General features: G+C 39.5%; 1 protein-coding gene across 1 annotated transcript in view; it reads left to right on the top strand.

The window, feature by feature from the left end:
- drd2a (dopamine receptor D2a) overlaps window positions 1-12,385 on the top strand; it is a 63,620-nt gene that overhangs the window by 31,297 nt on the left and 19,938 nt on the right. The window contains exon 2 of the mRNA XM_034701450.1: window positions 817-1,121. Coding sequence (XP_034557341.1) covers window positions 849-1,121 — 273 coding nt within the window. The 5' untranslated portion in view covers window positions 817-848. The remainder of the gene's footprint in view (window positions 1-816; window positions 1,122-12,385) is intronic.

Genomic DNA, 12,385 nt, shown 5'->3' with positions numbered 1-12,385 from the left:
CAGAGGTCGAGGTGGTTCATAAAGTAGTAGCAGATCAGCAATGTATTTTGGGCCTAAACCATTCAGTGCTTTATAAACTATCAGCAGGATTTTAAAGTCTATTCTCTGATCGACAGGAAGCCAGTGTAGAGAACAAGACATAATTGACTTTCTGCCTGATCTCTACATTAATCATTTAGTTTTAATTTTTCCCCAAAACTTCATCCAAGATGAAGGGATTTAATTAATCATAATCCAAATGGAAATATGGTGGGATACCTGTTTCATCATTTTTTATAAATCAAGATAAAGATGGACGAATTATTAGACATACATTTAAGAAAAAGGACATTTAAGCAATCACTGCATGTCAAGTCGAACTGTAATAATTGATTTATTAATTATATTAATTGTGGTAAAAAAGCAATGATAGGCGGTTGTTTAAGTTAAATTGGATTGAATACTGCTTTGTGGGTTTCTTGCTCTGTGCTAATGTTGCATTTGCATGTGTTTGATGCAAGTATTTCTTTTGTCTTTTTTCCCCCTTTATTTTAAGGTTTGTCACCTGATTAGTGAGAACTGTTTCTGAAATACTCTGAGATGAAAGAAATCAAATAAAAGGAGGAAAATAAGATACACGTTGGCTAATTTGAGTGGAGTCCAGTCACCTTTGGTCTGATTGTCTGTCCTTTCAAGTTGGGACAATGCATGAAAATTAAAGAACTTGACAATGCAGGAGTACAGAAAATTCCCTCAAATATACATTATGTCCAAAACTATGTCCAAATAATCTCATAAATACAACTACATTAAAATGCTTTTCTCTGTGTTTTGCAGGGCCCACTCCTGGCCTTTGTCACTCACAGCTAATGGATGTCTTAACCCAGTATGCCTACAATGACAGTTTCTTTGACAATGGGACATTCAACGAAACAGACCGAGAGCAGAAGCACCCGTACAACTACTACGCCATGCTGCTTACCCTGCTCATCTTTGTCATCGTCTTCGGCAACGTGCTGGTGTGCATGGCTGTATCCAGAGAAAAGGCTCTACAGACCACCACCAACTACCTGATCGTCAGCCTGGCTGTCGCTGACCTCCTGGTGGCCACACTGGTCATGCCCTGGGTTGTCTATTTAGAGGTAGGAAATCACAAATTCAAACACATCATTAATCCACATCCAAAGTCAGGCATGCTCATCGTACCCAAGTCTCTAAAGGTAGTATGAGAGGTAGAGGGAGGTAGTATGGGAGGTAGAGTCAGTTATCAGGCCCCTAATGATATTGAAGCAGATGTGTTCAGCATATTTCTGTAACCATACCTCTTTGTCCTTTAGAAAACAAGCACAAGTACTTATAAAACTTAGAATAAACACAGTGTAAGATACATGTAGTAAGTATTTTTAGTATTATTACACCTCAACATGTATTCAATACTTTAATTTTTTTCACATTTTACAGTGTTACAAGTTCAAACAGCCAATATGTGGCCCTTATACCTTTAGATTAGCAAACAAGAGTAGTCATCAATGTTTTTCATCAGACAACACCACTCACACATGGACAGGGTGAACTCAGCAAAGACATAAGTGCTATTACTTTGTGCCTAGGGATCACCAAGATTAACACAAACCAAATATTCTACACTGCAAATGTAATTTACATGATAAAATACAAATAAGTAAAGAGGAGCTGACTTAATATGTAGGGTACTGTAATCCCAGAATGACAAAGGTTTGCACAGAAAATGAAAAAAAAATTACACTACCTAAGAGATTCAGTTACATAATTTACTGTGGCAGTAAGATACATTGAAATAGCAAAGCATTTTATTTGCAGGAATCTGGTTGGGGTAAAATACAGGTGGAATAAGGTTTGAGTCAGAGAAGCTGGCAGCAGGTCAGAGGCATAAGGTGAAACAGGGGTAAAGGCTTAAATGTTCACATCAGCATTGTAAATATCAGCTCTACAGTGCTTAGAGGCCTGTAATGTAGCAACAGCATGTAACAACATCAAAATGTCAGACCTGTCTAGTCAGTTAGAGGTCAGACAGTTATGAATAATTCCTCCTAATTTGGGGATAAGTCATATTTTGCATTCGCTGCTGTGTTGGATAATGTATATTTGTTTTTATTTAAAAACCAGTCATGACACAAGAAGCCTGTTGACTAGTCTCAGGTCCAGCATAAATATCATCTTCAATCTTCCAAATCAGTTGTGAGCAGGATGTGGGCTATCTTCAGAAAACTCTCTTTTCTCTATCTCTGGACTGTTGCTCATTTCTTCTCTCTCTTTTCTCGGGTCCTGAGGTTATTTCTGACCATCAGGCTTTAGGTCACGCTGTGTGATGTAGAGAAAGGCAATCTAAGACTACAGGGACTCCAATCCTCCTGTGTCTGTGAGTGAGTCATGATGATTATCACTCTGATCAGATTACAGTGTATACATCAATAGGGTGTCATGGTCTTTGACTGCCAATGTGCATGTCTGTTTAAAAAATACAACACAGAGGTGGCAGGAAATGTGTCACTTTGTTAAGTTAAGTGTTAAATGAGTAAAGCTTTAAACTGTGGCACTTTTTTTTTTAGAAAAGTCAAGTCAAGTCAAATTTATTTATAAAAGCACATATAAAAACACAGCAGAAGCTGACCAAAGTGCTGTACAATACATAAAAAAACACACTGAGACCAAACAAGCAATCAAGAAAACACACACACCCAGTCACATAGTTACAAAGGGCAACACAAACAGGCATACATAATGGAAAAGAAAAAAATCAGAGGGTGAACATACCATTCAACTAAGCATAATGAAAACAGACAAAACCCCTAACACATTCCAAAGATTTGGTACATGTCTTCAGATGGTGTGGGCTAAGAAAAACCTAGCAAAGATGTTTTGTTTTGCAATTTGAGCATGGGATGGACAGATGGCCAAGATTAAATGGTCAAAGGGAGCCAGAAGTGGAATATGCAACTAGGAGGTTAGAAATGAAACTGGTAGTAAGGTCATGTAGTAGCTCAAATGTAGTCAATCGTATCTTGTAGTTTATTCTGAAATGTACAGGAAGCCAATAAAGAGAAGCTAGTATAAGGGAGGTGTAGGACCAACCTCTTGTTCTGGGTAATAATTTGGTAGCTGCATAAACGTTATGAGAGATAATTGGGGCCTTTGTAAGGGGAATTACAGAAATACAGAAAGGAGAAAATATAATTCTAAATTAATAGGTCAAAATTTGTAATGAACCATTCTGATCTGATATTTGCATTTTATCTAAGTTGAAGGAAATAGGGCTGGAAAAGTTTACTGAAGATATAGTTATACAAGGTCTACAAGTAAAAAGGATCAGTCTGAGATTCTGAGCAGAAGATTTGATATTTGATCAAAATGTGCCGAATAACTGATCAACCAATACATAATAGATAATAATAAATAGATACAGTGGATCTCAAAAGTCTACACACCCCTGTTAAAATGCCAGGTTTTGTGATGTAAAAAAATGAGACCAAGATAAATCATGTCAGAACGTTTTCTACCTTTAATGTGACCTATAACATGAACAATTCAATTGAATAAAAAAAAGAAATATTTTAGGGGGAAGAATCAAAAATAAAATAACTAAAATAATGTGGTTACATAAGTGTACACATCCTCTTATAACTGGGGGTGTGGCTGTGTTCAGAATAAACAATCACATTCAAACTCATGACAAACAGTAGTCAGTATACACCTGTCATCATTTAAAGTGACTTTGATTAATCCCAATGAAGATCAGCTGTTCTAGGAGGATTTTCCTGACATTTCCTCAGTTTCATTTTACAGCAAAAGCCATGGTCCACAGAGAGCTTCCAAAGCAGCAGAGGGATCTCATTGTTGAAAGGTATCAGTCAGGAGAAGGGTACAAATACTTTTCCAAGGCATTAGATATACCATGGACCAGATTGAAGATCGTCATCATCAAGTGGAGAAAATATGGCACAACAGTGACATTACCAAGAACTGGACCTCCCTCCAAAACTGATGAAAAGACAAGAAGAAAACTGTTCAGTGCTTCCAAGAGGCCTACAGCAACCTTAAAGGAACTTCAGGGGTTCTGACTAGTACTGGCTGCGTACTACATGTGACAACATCTCTCCTATTCTTCATATGTTTCGGCTATGGGTAGGGTGGCATGACGGAAGCCTTTTCTTATGAAAACAAACATCCAAGCCTGGCAAATTTTTTTATGAAACATACATGAAGTCTCCCAAAAGCATGTGGCAAATGTTTTACGGTCTGATGAAACCAAGGTTGAACTTTTTGGCCATAATTCCAAAAGGTATGTTTGGCATAAAAACAACACTGCACATCACATAAAGAACAACATACCCACAGAGAAGCATGTTGGGGGCAGCATCGTGCTTTAGGGCTTTTTTCTTCAGCTGGAACCAGGGCCTTATAAGGTGGAGGGAAGTATGAACAGTTACAAACACCAGTCAGTTTTGGCACAAAACCTCCAGGCCTCCGTTAGAAAGCTGAAGACGAAGAAGAATTTCATCTTTCAATACAACAACAAACCAAAGCATACATCCAAATCAACAAAAGCATGACTTCACCAAAAGAAGATTAAGTTTTGGAATGGCCCAGCCAGAGCCCAGACCTGAATCCAGCTGAATATCTGTGGGGTGGTCTGAAGAGGGCTGTGCACAGGAGATGCCCTCACTATCTGATGGATTTGGAGCTTTTCTGTGAAGAAGAATGGGCAAATACCATTGCCACTTCAAGATTGGCCATGCTAATAGACTCCTACCAAAAAAAAAACAGAGTGCTGTTAATAAAATAAAAAAATGCTTCAAAAAATGATTAGTTAAACGATTTGTACACTTATGTAACCACATTACTTTTATTTTTTTTCTTCCCCTTAAAAGCTTTCATTTTTTTTTTTCAATTGAATTGTTCACGTTATAGGTCACATTAAAGGTGAAAAAAGTTCTGACATGATTTATAGTGGTCTCATTTTTTATATCACAAAACCTGGCATTTTAACAGGCGTGTGTAGAATTTTGCTATCCACTGTATACAAACTGAGGTCATTGATTGCACAGTGCACAGGAAGATACTGTACAGAACATTTTAATTTGGCTGTTCATTTCATTCATCTGTGTGCTGATTAATAGAACAGCCATGGGGGAAAAACTGTTCATGATCCTGCATGATCTGTGTTTTTTAGCCACCTCTAGTGCCTGCCTGAGGGCAGGGGTCACACAGTTGGTGCTGATGATAGCAGTTTTAACAATGTTGGATAACTAACTTCAGCAATAAAGAGGTTATGGGCATTTGCATTGTCTTGGATTGAGGGAAGGGAGGAGTCTATTGTTGTGCTCTGTATGCCTTTTTTATCAGCCGTTGAGCAGCAAGCATACCACACTGCAAGGCGGTATGTTAGGACACTCACTATGGTGGAGTAGTAGAAGGTAGCAACTGATTTGACTACGGTTGTTTCTCCCAAGGACTCTCAGCAAGTACTTGCACTGATGTGCCTCTAACTGCAGTCATGGTGTTGTTGGACCACAAGAGATTGTTTGATAGGTGACTTCCCAAGTTGTTTGATGCTGTATACTCTCTCCACACAGTTTTCATTTACAAGGATGGGGGTTCGGAGGTGAGGTGGGGGGGTTTGAAGGTTTTTTGGGGGGGGGTTTGGTGTTTATTTTCTGAACATCATAGAGACAAGTTACCAAAGCTGTTGACATGGATGGGGGATGGGAGGTGAGATGTGAGGTTGGAAGGGGTTTTTTTTTTGATTTGGTGTTCATTTCCTGAGCACCATGTCCACAGCCTCAGGTTTTTGCCTTTATAGGCAGACTTATCTGAAATGAGCCAACAGTGAGGTCATCTGCAAATTTGATAATGTTGGTGCAGTGGCTGGGTTTACTGGTTAAAAAAGAGAGTATAGTATTGAGATTAGTATGTATCCTTGTGGACCTGTTGGCCCTGTATGCAAACTGAGCAGGTCAAAGATGTGAGGGAGGCTAGCTGTGTGCCTCAGTGCCAGTCTCTCAAAGCATTTAATCACAATGGAGACGTGTGTGAAGGCTCTTTAGTCATTTATGTTGTCCACAAACTGCTTATTAGGGATACAGTGGCTGACCTTAGGCAGGGAGGGATGATAGCATGTGCTAGTTTGGAATGACAGATGTTCAGTACCTTCTCAGGCACACCATCCTCAGGTTACCATGTTTCATCTGAGTGTCTTACCTCATGAAGATCGGTATCAGGTGCAGTTGTTGTCTGTTATATTGTTTTCATCTCAAACTTGGCAAAGAAACAGTTTTACTCCTCACGAGTGTGTGGACTTCTTTGTCACGGCTAGTTCTGTTGTTAGGGAAAACCTGAATACGTTTGTTCAAGTTGATGTTGTATAACAGCATTCTGATGGGATTATGGAAACGTTTATCACTGATGGCTGTAAATTCTGACCCCAATATAGATTTTGTTTCTTTTTTATCATTTCCATATATCAACACAATTTGTTTGTGCATATATACCTTATGCAACCTGCATTCTATTTGTTTTTTTTATCTATCTACTTGCTGTTGCTGCGGGTAGCTGAGTACATGGGCTCACATCAAAGCACCTCTGATGGGAGTTGAATTGTAATCAGCCATAAATCAGAGTTCCCATTTGTAGCAGAACACTCCCTCAATAGAATAATAATTGTGATATCATAACAAAGAAAGCCTCTCTCTGATGGTGTAGTGTTTTAATTGGTTAGGTGTGCATGCTGGGATTGCAATTACTCTGAAGCTATTGAAAAATGCATGCAAACATTTAGGTTTTAATAGTTGTGTTTCATGTTGGTGGAAAATACTAACGCAGCGTGAGGTTACACGGTAGCTTTATGAATTAGTAAGCAAGTCTTTGGTTTCTTCTGAAGTCTACTGGCTTTTTTGTGATTCCTTGGAGAAACTCTCAACCGCCATTCACTGTTGTCAATTTAAGAAAGACAGAAGCACTTAAGTTTTGTGATCCTGTAGGAATGTGGATTAAAGTGGTAATAGACTGATTTATTGTTGCAGTTCCATTAAGTTGTCTTGCCAATCTTTCGCCTGTTTCTTGTCTGCCTCTTCAATTTTAATCTTTCCGGTAAAAGCTAAAAAGTGGTTCCCCCATATATTATTAATATGTCATTAACTTTAGGCACCTGAGTGCATGTGTCCTAATGTTGGATGGCACTTTAATTGATTTAAACTAGATATTCATGTCTAGAATCAGTAAAAAATTGACCTAGTTAAAGGGTTGTATATTTTCAGTAAGTCATTTATTTTGTGGGTAATGTTAGAAACAGTTCTATAATGCAATCTACCACAAAATAAACATTAAAGGCTACAAGGCTTCAATTATAGATGATAGGCTTTTGTTATTATTTATTTATTTGGGTTAGGAATTCATTACAGATTCAAAAATGTATGTTACACTCTTCATTGCATGCTTATGGTTTCCAATCCCAGCGGGCCCATTTAACAAATTTAACCAACCTCTGATCAAAGGTAACCTTCCAACCTCCTTCCTTTTCTTATTTGTTACACTGCATGTACTCCCTGCTCACAAAATAACAATTTGAAGGAAGCCCCTCTCAGATCGTATACAAATTGGGAACTTAAAGCTGGGTGTTTGTCAAAGTCAAAATGCATTCCCAAGTGTGTTTGGAGTGGGATACTACACTGATTTTTAGCATTTTCTTCTAAGGCTTTCAGCTCTGCTGCTAATGTGGAGGAGATAAACTGAGGCAGCAGCAGTTGGAGTGACACCCTTATAAATAAGAAAGTACATGGGGGAAGTAGGAATGATGGTACCACTGATTGCCTACATTTTATCTTCACAGTTCACATTCTTTTAAGGTTTATACCCACCAGTTTATTAAAAATCTCTACATTTCTACATTTAAGTTGTTGTTGTTTTAAAAAGTAGGATGGCCTAACACAAATTGTAGGAATCGCAACTATGACAGCTTTAGTGAGAAGGTTTTTATAATTTATTCATTTCACATTCTGCAGGACAAGCTTCTTCCATCACAGACAACATCCGAAATTATGTGCATCGTCAGAGAAACACAACAGTGTTTTTCATGTGTTATGCAACAATGTTGTCATATCTTATCGTCCATAAGTTCCTGTTGTCCCATAATATAGACTATAGTCTATATTATGGGACATCAGGCACTTCAATGAAACCTATTTTTCTTTATCTATGTGCATACATTTCACGGTTATATTTTCAATGTCAGACTGTGGCTGCTGATAATATATCAGCATGAACTACAATGAGAGCTTAGTCATAAAGTGTGGGCAGGCCATTCAATTTGCCCTTTAGTATTAAATGCTGGATTAGCATTAATTAGCACAGCTTTTTCGCTCTGCCATGTGTGACTTGGTAGTATTTTTCGTTTCATGATGCCTCAGATGTTTTCAATGGGTGAATAGACTGCAGGCAGGTCAGCTAAGCACCCAGACTTTTCCACTCAGGAGCCATGCTGCTGTAATATGTGCAGAATGTAGTTTGGAATTGTCTTGCTCAAATATGCAAGGTCTTCATTAACTGTCTGGATGGCAGCACATGTTGCTCCAAAACCTGTATAGAATATTCAACATTAATATTGCCAATATAAAACAATATTAATACCGATTTTTGGGCACTTGTGCATCCCCATACTACCAGATATGTTGGCATTTAAACTTAACGCCAATAACAAGCTTGGAGGTCCCTTATCTCTTTAGATCAGAGGACGCAGCGTCCATGATTTCCAAAAAAAATTTCAAATTTTGATTTGTTGGACCACAGGAGAGCTTCCAGCTTTGCTTCAGTCCATCTTAAATAAAAGTTTCCAGCATTTCCTGTTAATGTTTATTTATGGTTTGCATACTGCAGTTTTAGCCTGCAATTATGGATGCAGCAATGAACTGTGTTCAAAAAAAATGTTTTTTGGAAATGATTTTGAGACTATGCAGTGTCTTACACGACAGAGTCATCTCTGTTTTAATACACCTGAGGCCAAAAGATAATAGCAGGTCAGTATTGGCTTTGGCCCTTGTCCCTTTGTACATTTTTTTCCAGATTTTGAATCTTTTAATGACATTTTCGGTAGATGATGAAATCCCCAAATTCTCTGAAATGTTTCACTGAAGATCAGTATTTCTAAATTGTTTAAATATTTGCTTGCACAGTTTCTCACGCAGTGGACAAGTGATCCTAAAAGCAGTTATGTCCAAAATGTTAAAACACATTTTCCCATTCCCAAACTCCACACTCACTGACTTTTGGACTTGGATGCTTGTTCTTGTTAATTTCTTGTTAAGTGCTTAGTGCTTTCTCACCATCACATTATCAAGTGTAGAACTCCAAATGATGCACTTTCCATGAGTCAGCATCTTTGTCTGTCCATTCTTAACTAACTTAACTGTAGGACTTTCCCAGAATTCATTGTGAACTTGCTGATGTGAAGGACATGATTTCCCAGCACCAATTCAGCAATCAATTTTGCTAGCATGAATTTGAATGTAGCATGTCTTCAGGACTCCGTCTAACCCCTCCCCTCCTCCCCGCTGAACTCCTGCAAAACGACGCCCCCGCTCACATGCACGAGCACTGCTGATTCATGACCATGTGACGGTGACTGATTCAAAACCGGTCCTCACCAAAACATTATCATAGTGAAAAGTTAAAAGCACAAACAAATATGGCTATTGTTAGTACTCACAACTGCTAGCATTATCCAGTTGTACTGGTGACAAGAAATCAGGAGAAAAGTTATAATTCATATAATACTGTAACAGCTCTACTGTTTGTTAAATGTGTTCAGTGTAGATGTTCTAATTCCTACAGTGTTGACGGTCAGTGAAGGCATTAGGAAGGGGGCGGGGGTGTTAGAGAGTGTGCGAGCTGGAGAGAGGAGAGACAAGAGGAGAAGTTTTTCATTCATTCAAACATTGATTGTTGCTTTGTTGGCTGGCATGATCACGGCCGACAGTGACCGGTTACTAAAAATCAACATGTTCACGACTTGGCTCGTCATCACTACAGCGTCCAGACGGACGCTACATATACATTTTCTGTAGGACTTGTAGCCGCTGTGGTGAGAGCTTTTTTAGACTCTGATCCGGACTACAGTCCTTAGCAAAGTACCTCATTGGGTCAGAGGGGACAGGCCCAAGGTCGAGCGAGAGGGGCAGTCAGTAGAATCAGGGGAAGCAGAGGCAGGGGACGGGGACTCAGAGGAGTGCACGCCGGGGAAATGTACGTGCAGGAGGCGGGCAGAACAGCAGGACGGGATTTGATTGGTTTAAAATTTTGGGACCCAAAAACGGTGATTGGTTGGTGTTTTCCCAGGTTTATTCCGGCTGTAGATAGCAGCTTTTTTTCACTCTTTTTTAAGAACACATTATGTATTGATTGCCATCAGGACATAAAGATCATTTTAACCAGAATGACAAAAAGTGTATCTAAATCTGATTACCAACCCCAGCTTTAAATGTTGTCTGTTTCTCAGTATTACAATCTTATCCTAGAAAATAGAAATAGGAATGTCCTCAAGGTCCAAGTTGCAACCATTACTACAAGTTCTGCAGCTACTAGTAGAGACTATTTACTGGACAACTTCAACATATTTTTGTACCCTTTATATATTTTGGCCCCAAAATATATATATTTTCTAAAAATATGGTAGTAAACAGGTATTTGTTTCTAAATTATGAGTTGAGTTTTGGATGAAAGAGAAAGCTACCTCATATCAGCCTAATTCTAAGTGACATACTAAATTGCATTCTCTAACAACTTTGTCAGTTCCCCGGCTCCTATTATTGCGTTTTCAATTTCCTTGCAACTCACCCTAGCAAATTAAATGAAAACGCTGACACAGTATACATCAGAATATGCTACACACATATGCACAGTGGGAAATATGAATTAAGTTTCAGTGGGTAGAGAAAGTGTGCATATCCTGCAGGCAACATTTCACAGCAAGTATCCTTTTTTAGAGATGTTTTAATTTCATAAGCGATCAGGCTGTAAAAAGCCTTGAGGAACTGTTCTGGCTTTCAGCTCTCGTTAGCTTTTTAAATTTTCTATTGTTATGATGAGGATGTAAAAAGAGCTGTATTGGTGCAGCTGGTGTCATTAAAAGAAGAGTGAAACACTTAGAGGCGAGCAACAGACAAACTGGATTGCAGAGACAAAGATGATACTGGAAAGACGAAGAGGAAAATTGTCAGGAGTAAAGGTTGAAAAATGAAACAACAATAAAAAGAACAGTAGAGAAGAGGAGAAGTGGGGCGGGCCCATTAGGCTGTCAGATCATGCCACAACCACTGCAAGGGAAGCAGACGCCAGTATCTACATACAGCTCTTTAAACTGAAGCTTAATTTTTATGAAGACGAGGCCCGGAGGCAAAGATTAATCATCCACACAGAGGTAGCAGTTGCCTCCCCTGACACAAGTCTCTTTTACCCTTTTGAGTCGTGGGAGGAAGCAGGTGGGATGTAGTGTCAGGCAAGGTGGGTGGCATTAGACATGTCTGACAATCACTGGTGATGTTAGGTCCATCACGGGGTCTTGTGTAACCCAGAGCAACAGAGGAAGTAATACAAATAGGTTCCTACCAGCGCTTTGATTTGAGTCAACCTTGGGCAGCAGACCTGTACGCATGTGAAAGGATGATTATCTCACTAGATTTGGGAACATCTCTGGTGAGATGAATGAATTCAGTTAATCACATGGATTGTTTGTCTATCTTTTCAAATATCCCTTACTTCCACCTGCCCAGACTTCTCACTCACTATTGATAAATCCACTGTTTCAACATCCACCCACATCCGTAACCTTGGCATCATTTTCGATCAGTCCCTCAACTTTCAACAACACATTAACAATATTTAAAAAACTGCTTTCCTCCACCTCCAAAACATCGCCCGTCTCCGCCCCTCCCTTTCCTTCACCGCTGCTGAAACTCTCATCCACGCCTTCATCACCTCAAGACTCGATTATTGCAATAGCATCCTCTACGGTACACCCAACACCCTCCTCAACAAATTACAATACATACAAAACTCAGCTGCACGCCTCCTCACTCACTCCCGCTCTAGAGACCACAACACCCCAGTCCTCCAGAACCTTCATTGGCTTCCCATCACCTCAAGAATTCAGTACAAGATCCTCCTCATCACCTACAAAGCCCTCCACAATCTAGCTCCCTCCTACCTCACCGACCTTCTGCAGCCATACAGTCCCTCCCGCAACCTCCGCTCCACCAATGCCAACCTCCTCACCCCTCTCACCAAACCCAAGCACCGAACCTGGGGGGACAGGGCCTTCTCTGTCGCTGCCCCCACCTTTGTAACTCTCTCTCCCGACACCTCAGATTCTCTCCCTCAC

This window comes from Notolabrus celidotus, chromosome 14 (genome assembly GCF_009762535.1).
Source record: "Notolabrus celidotus isolate fNotCel1 chromosome 14, fNotCel1.pri, whole genome shotgun sequence".
Lineage (NCBI taxonomy): Eukaryota > Metazoa > Chordata > Actinopteri > Labriformes > Labridae > Notolabrus > Notolabrus celidotus.
Note: the sequence above shows the minus strand (reverse complement) of the source record. Positions and strands in the feature narration are given on the sequence as shown.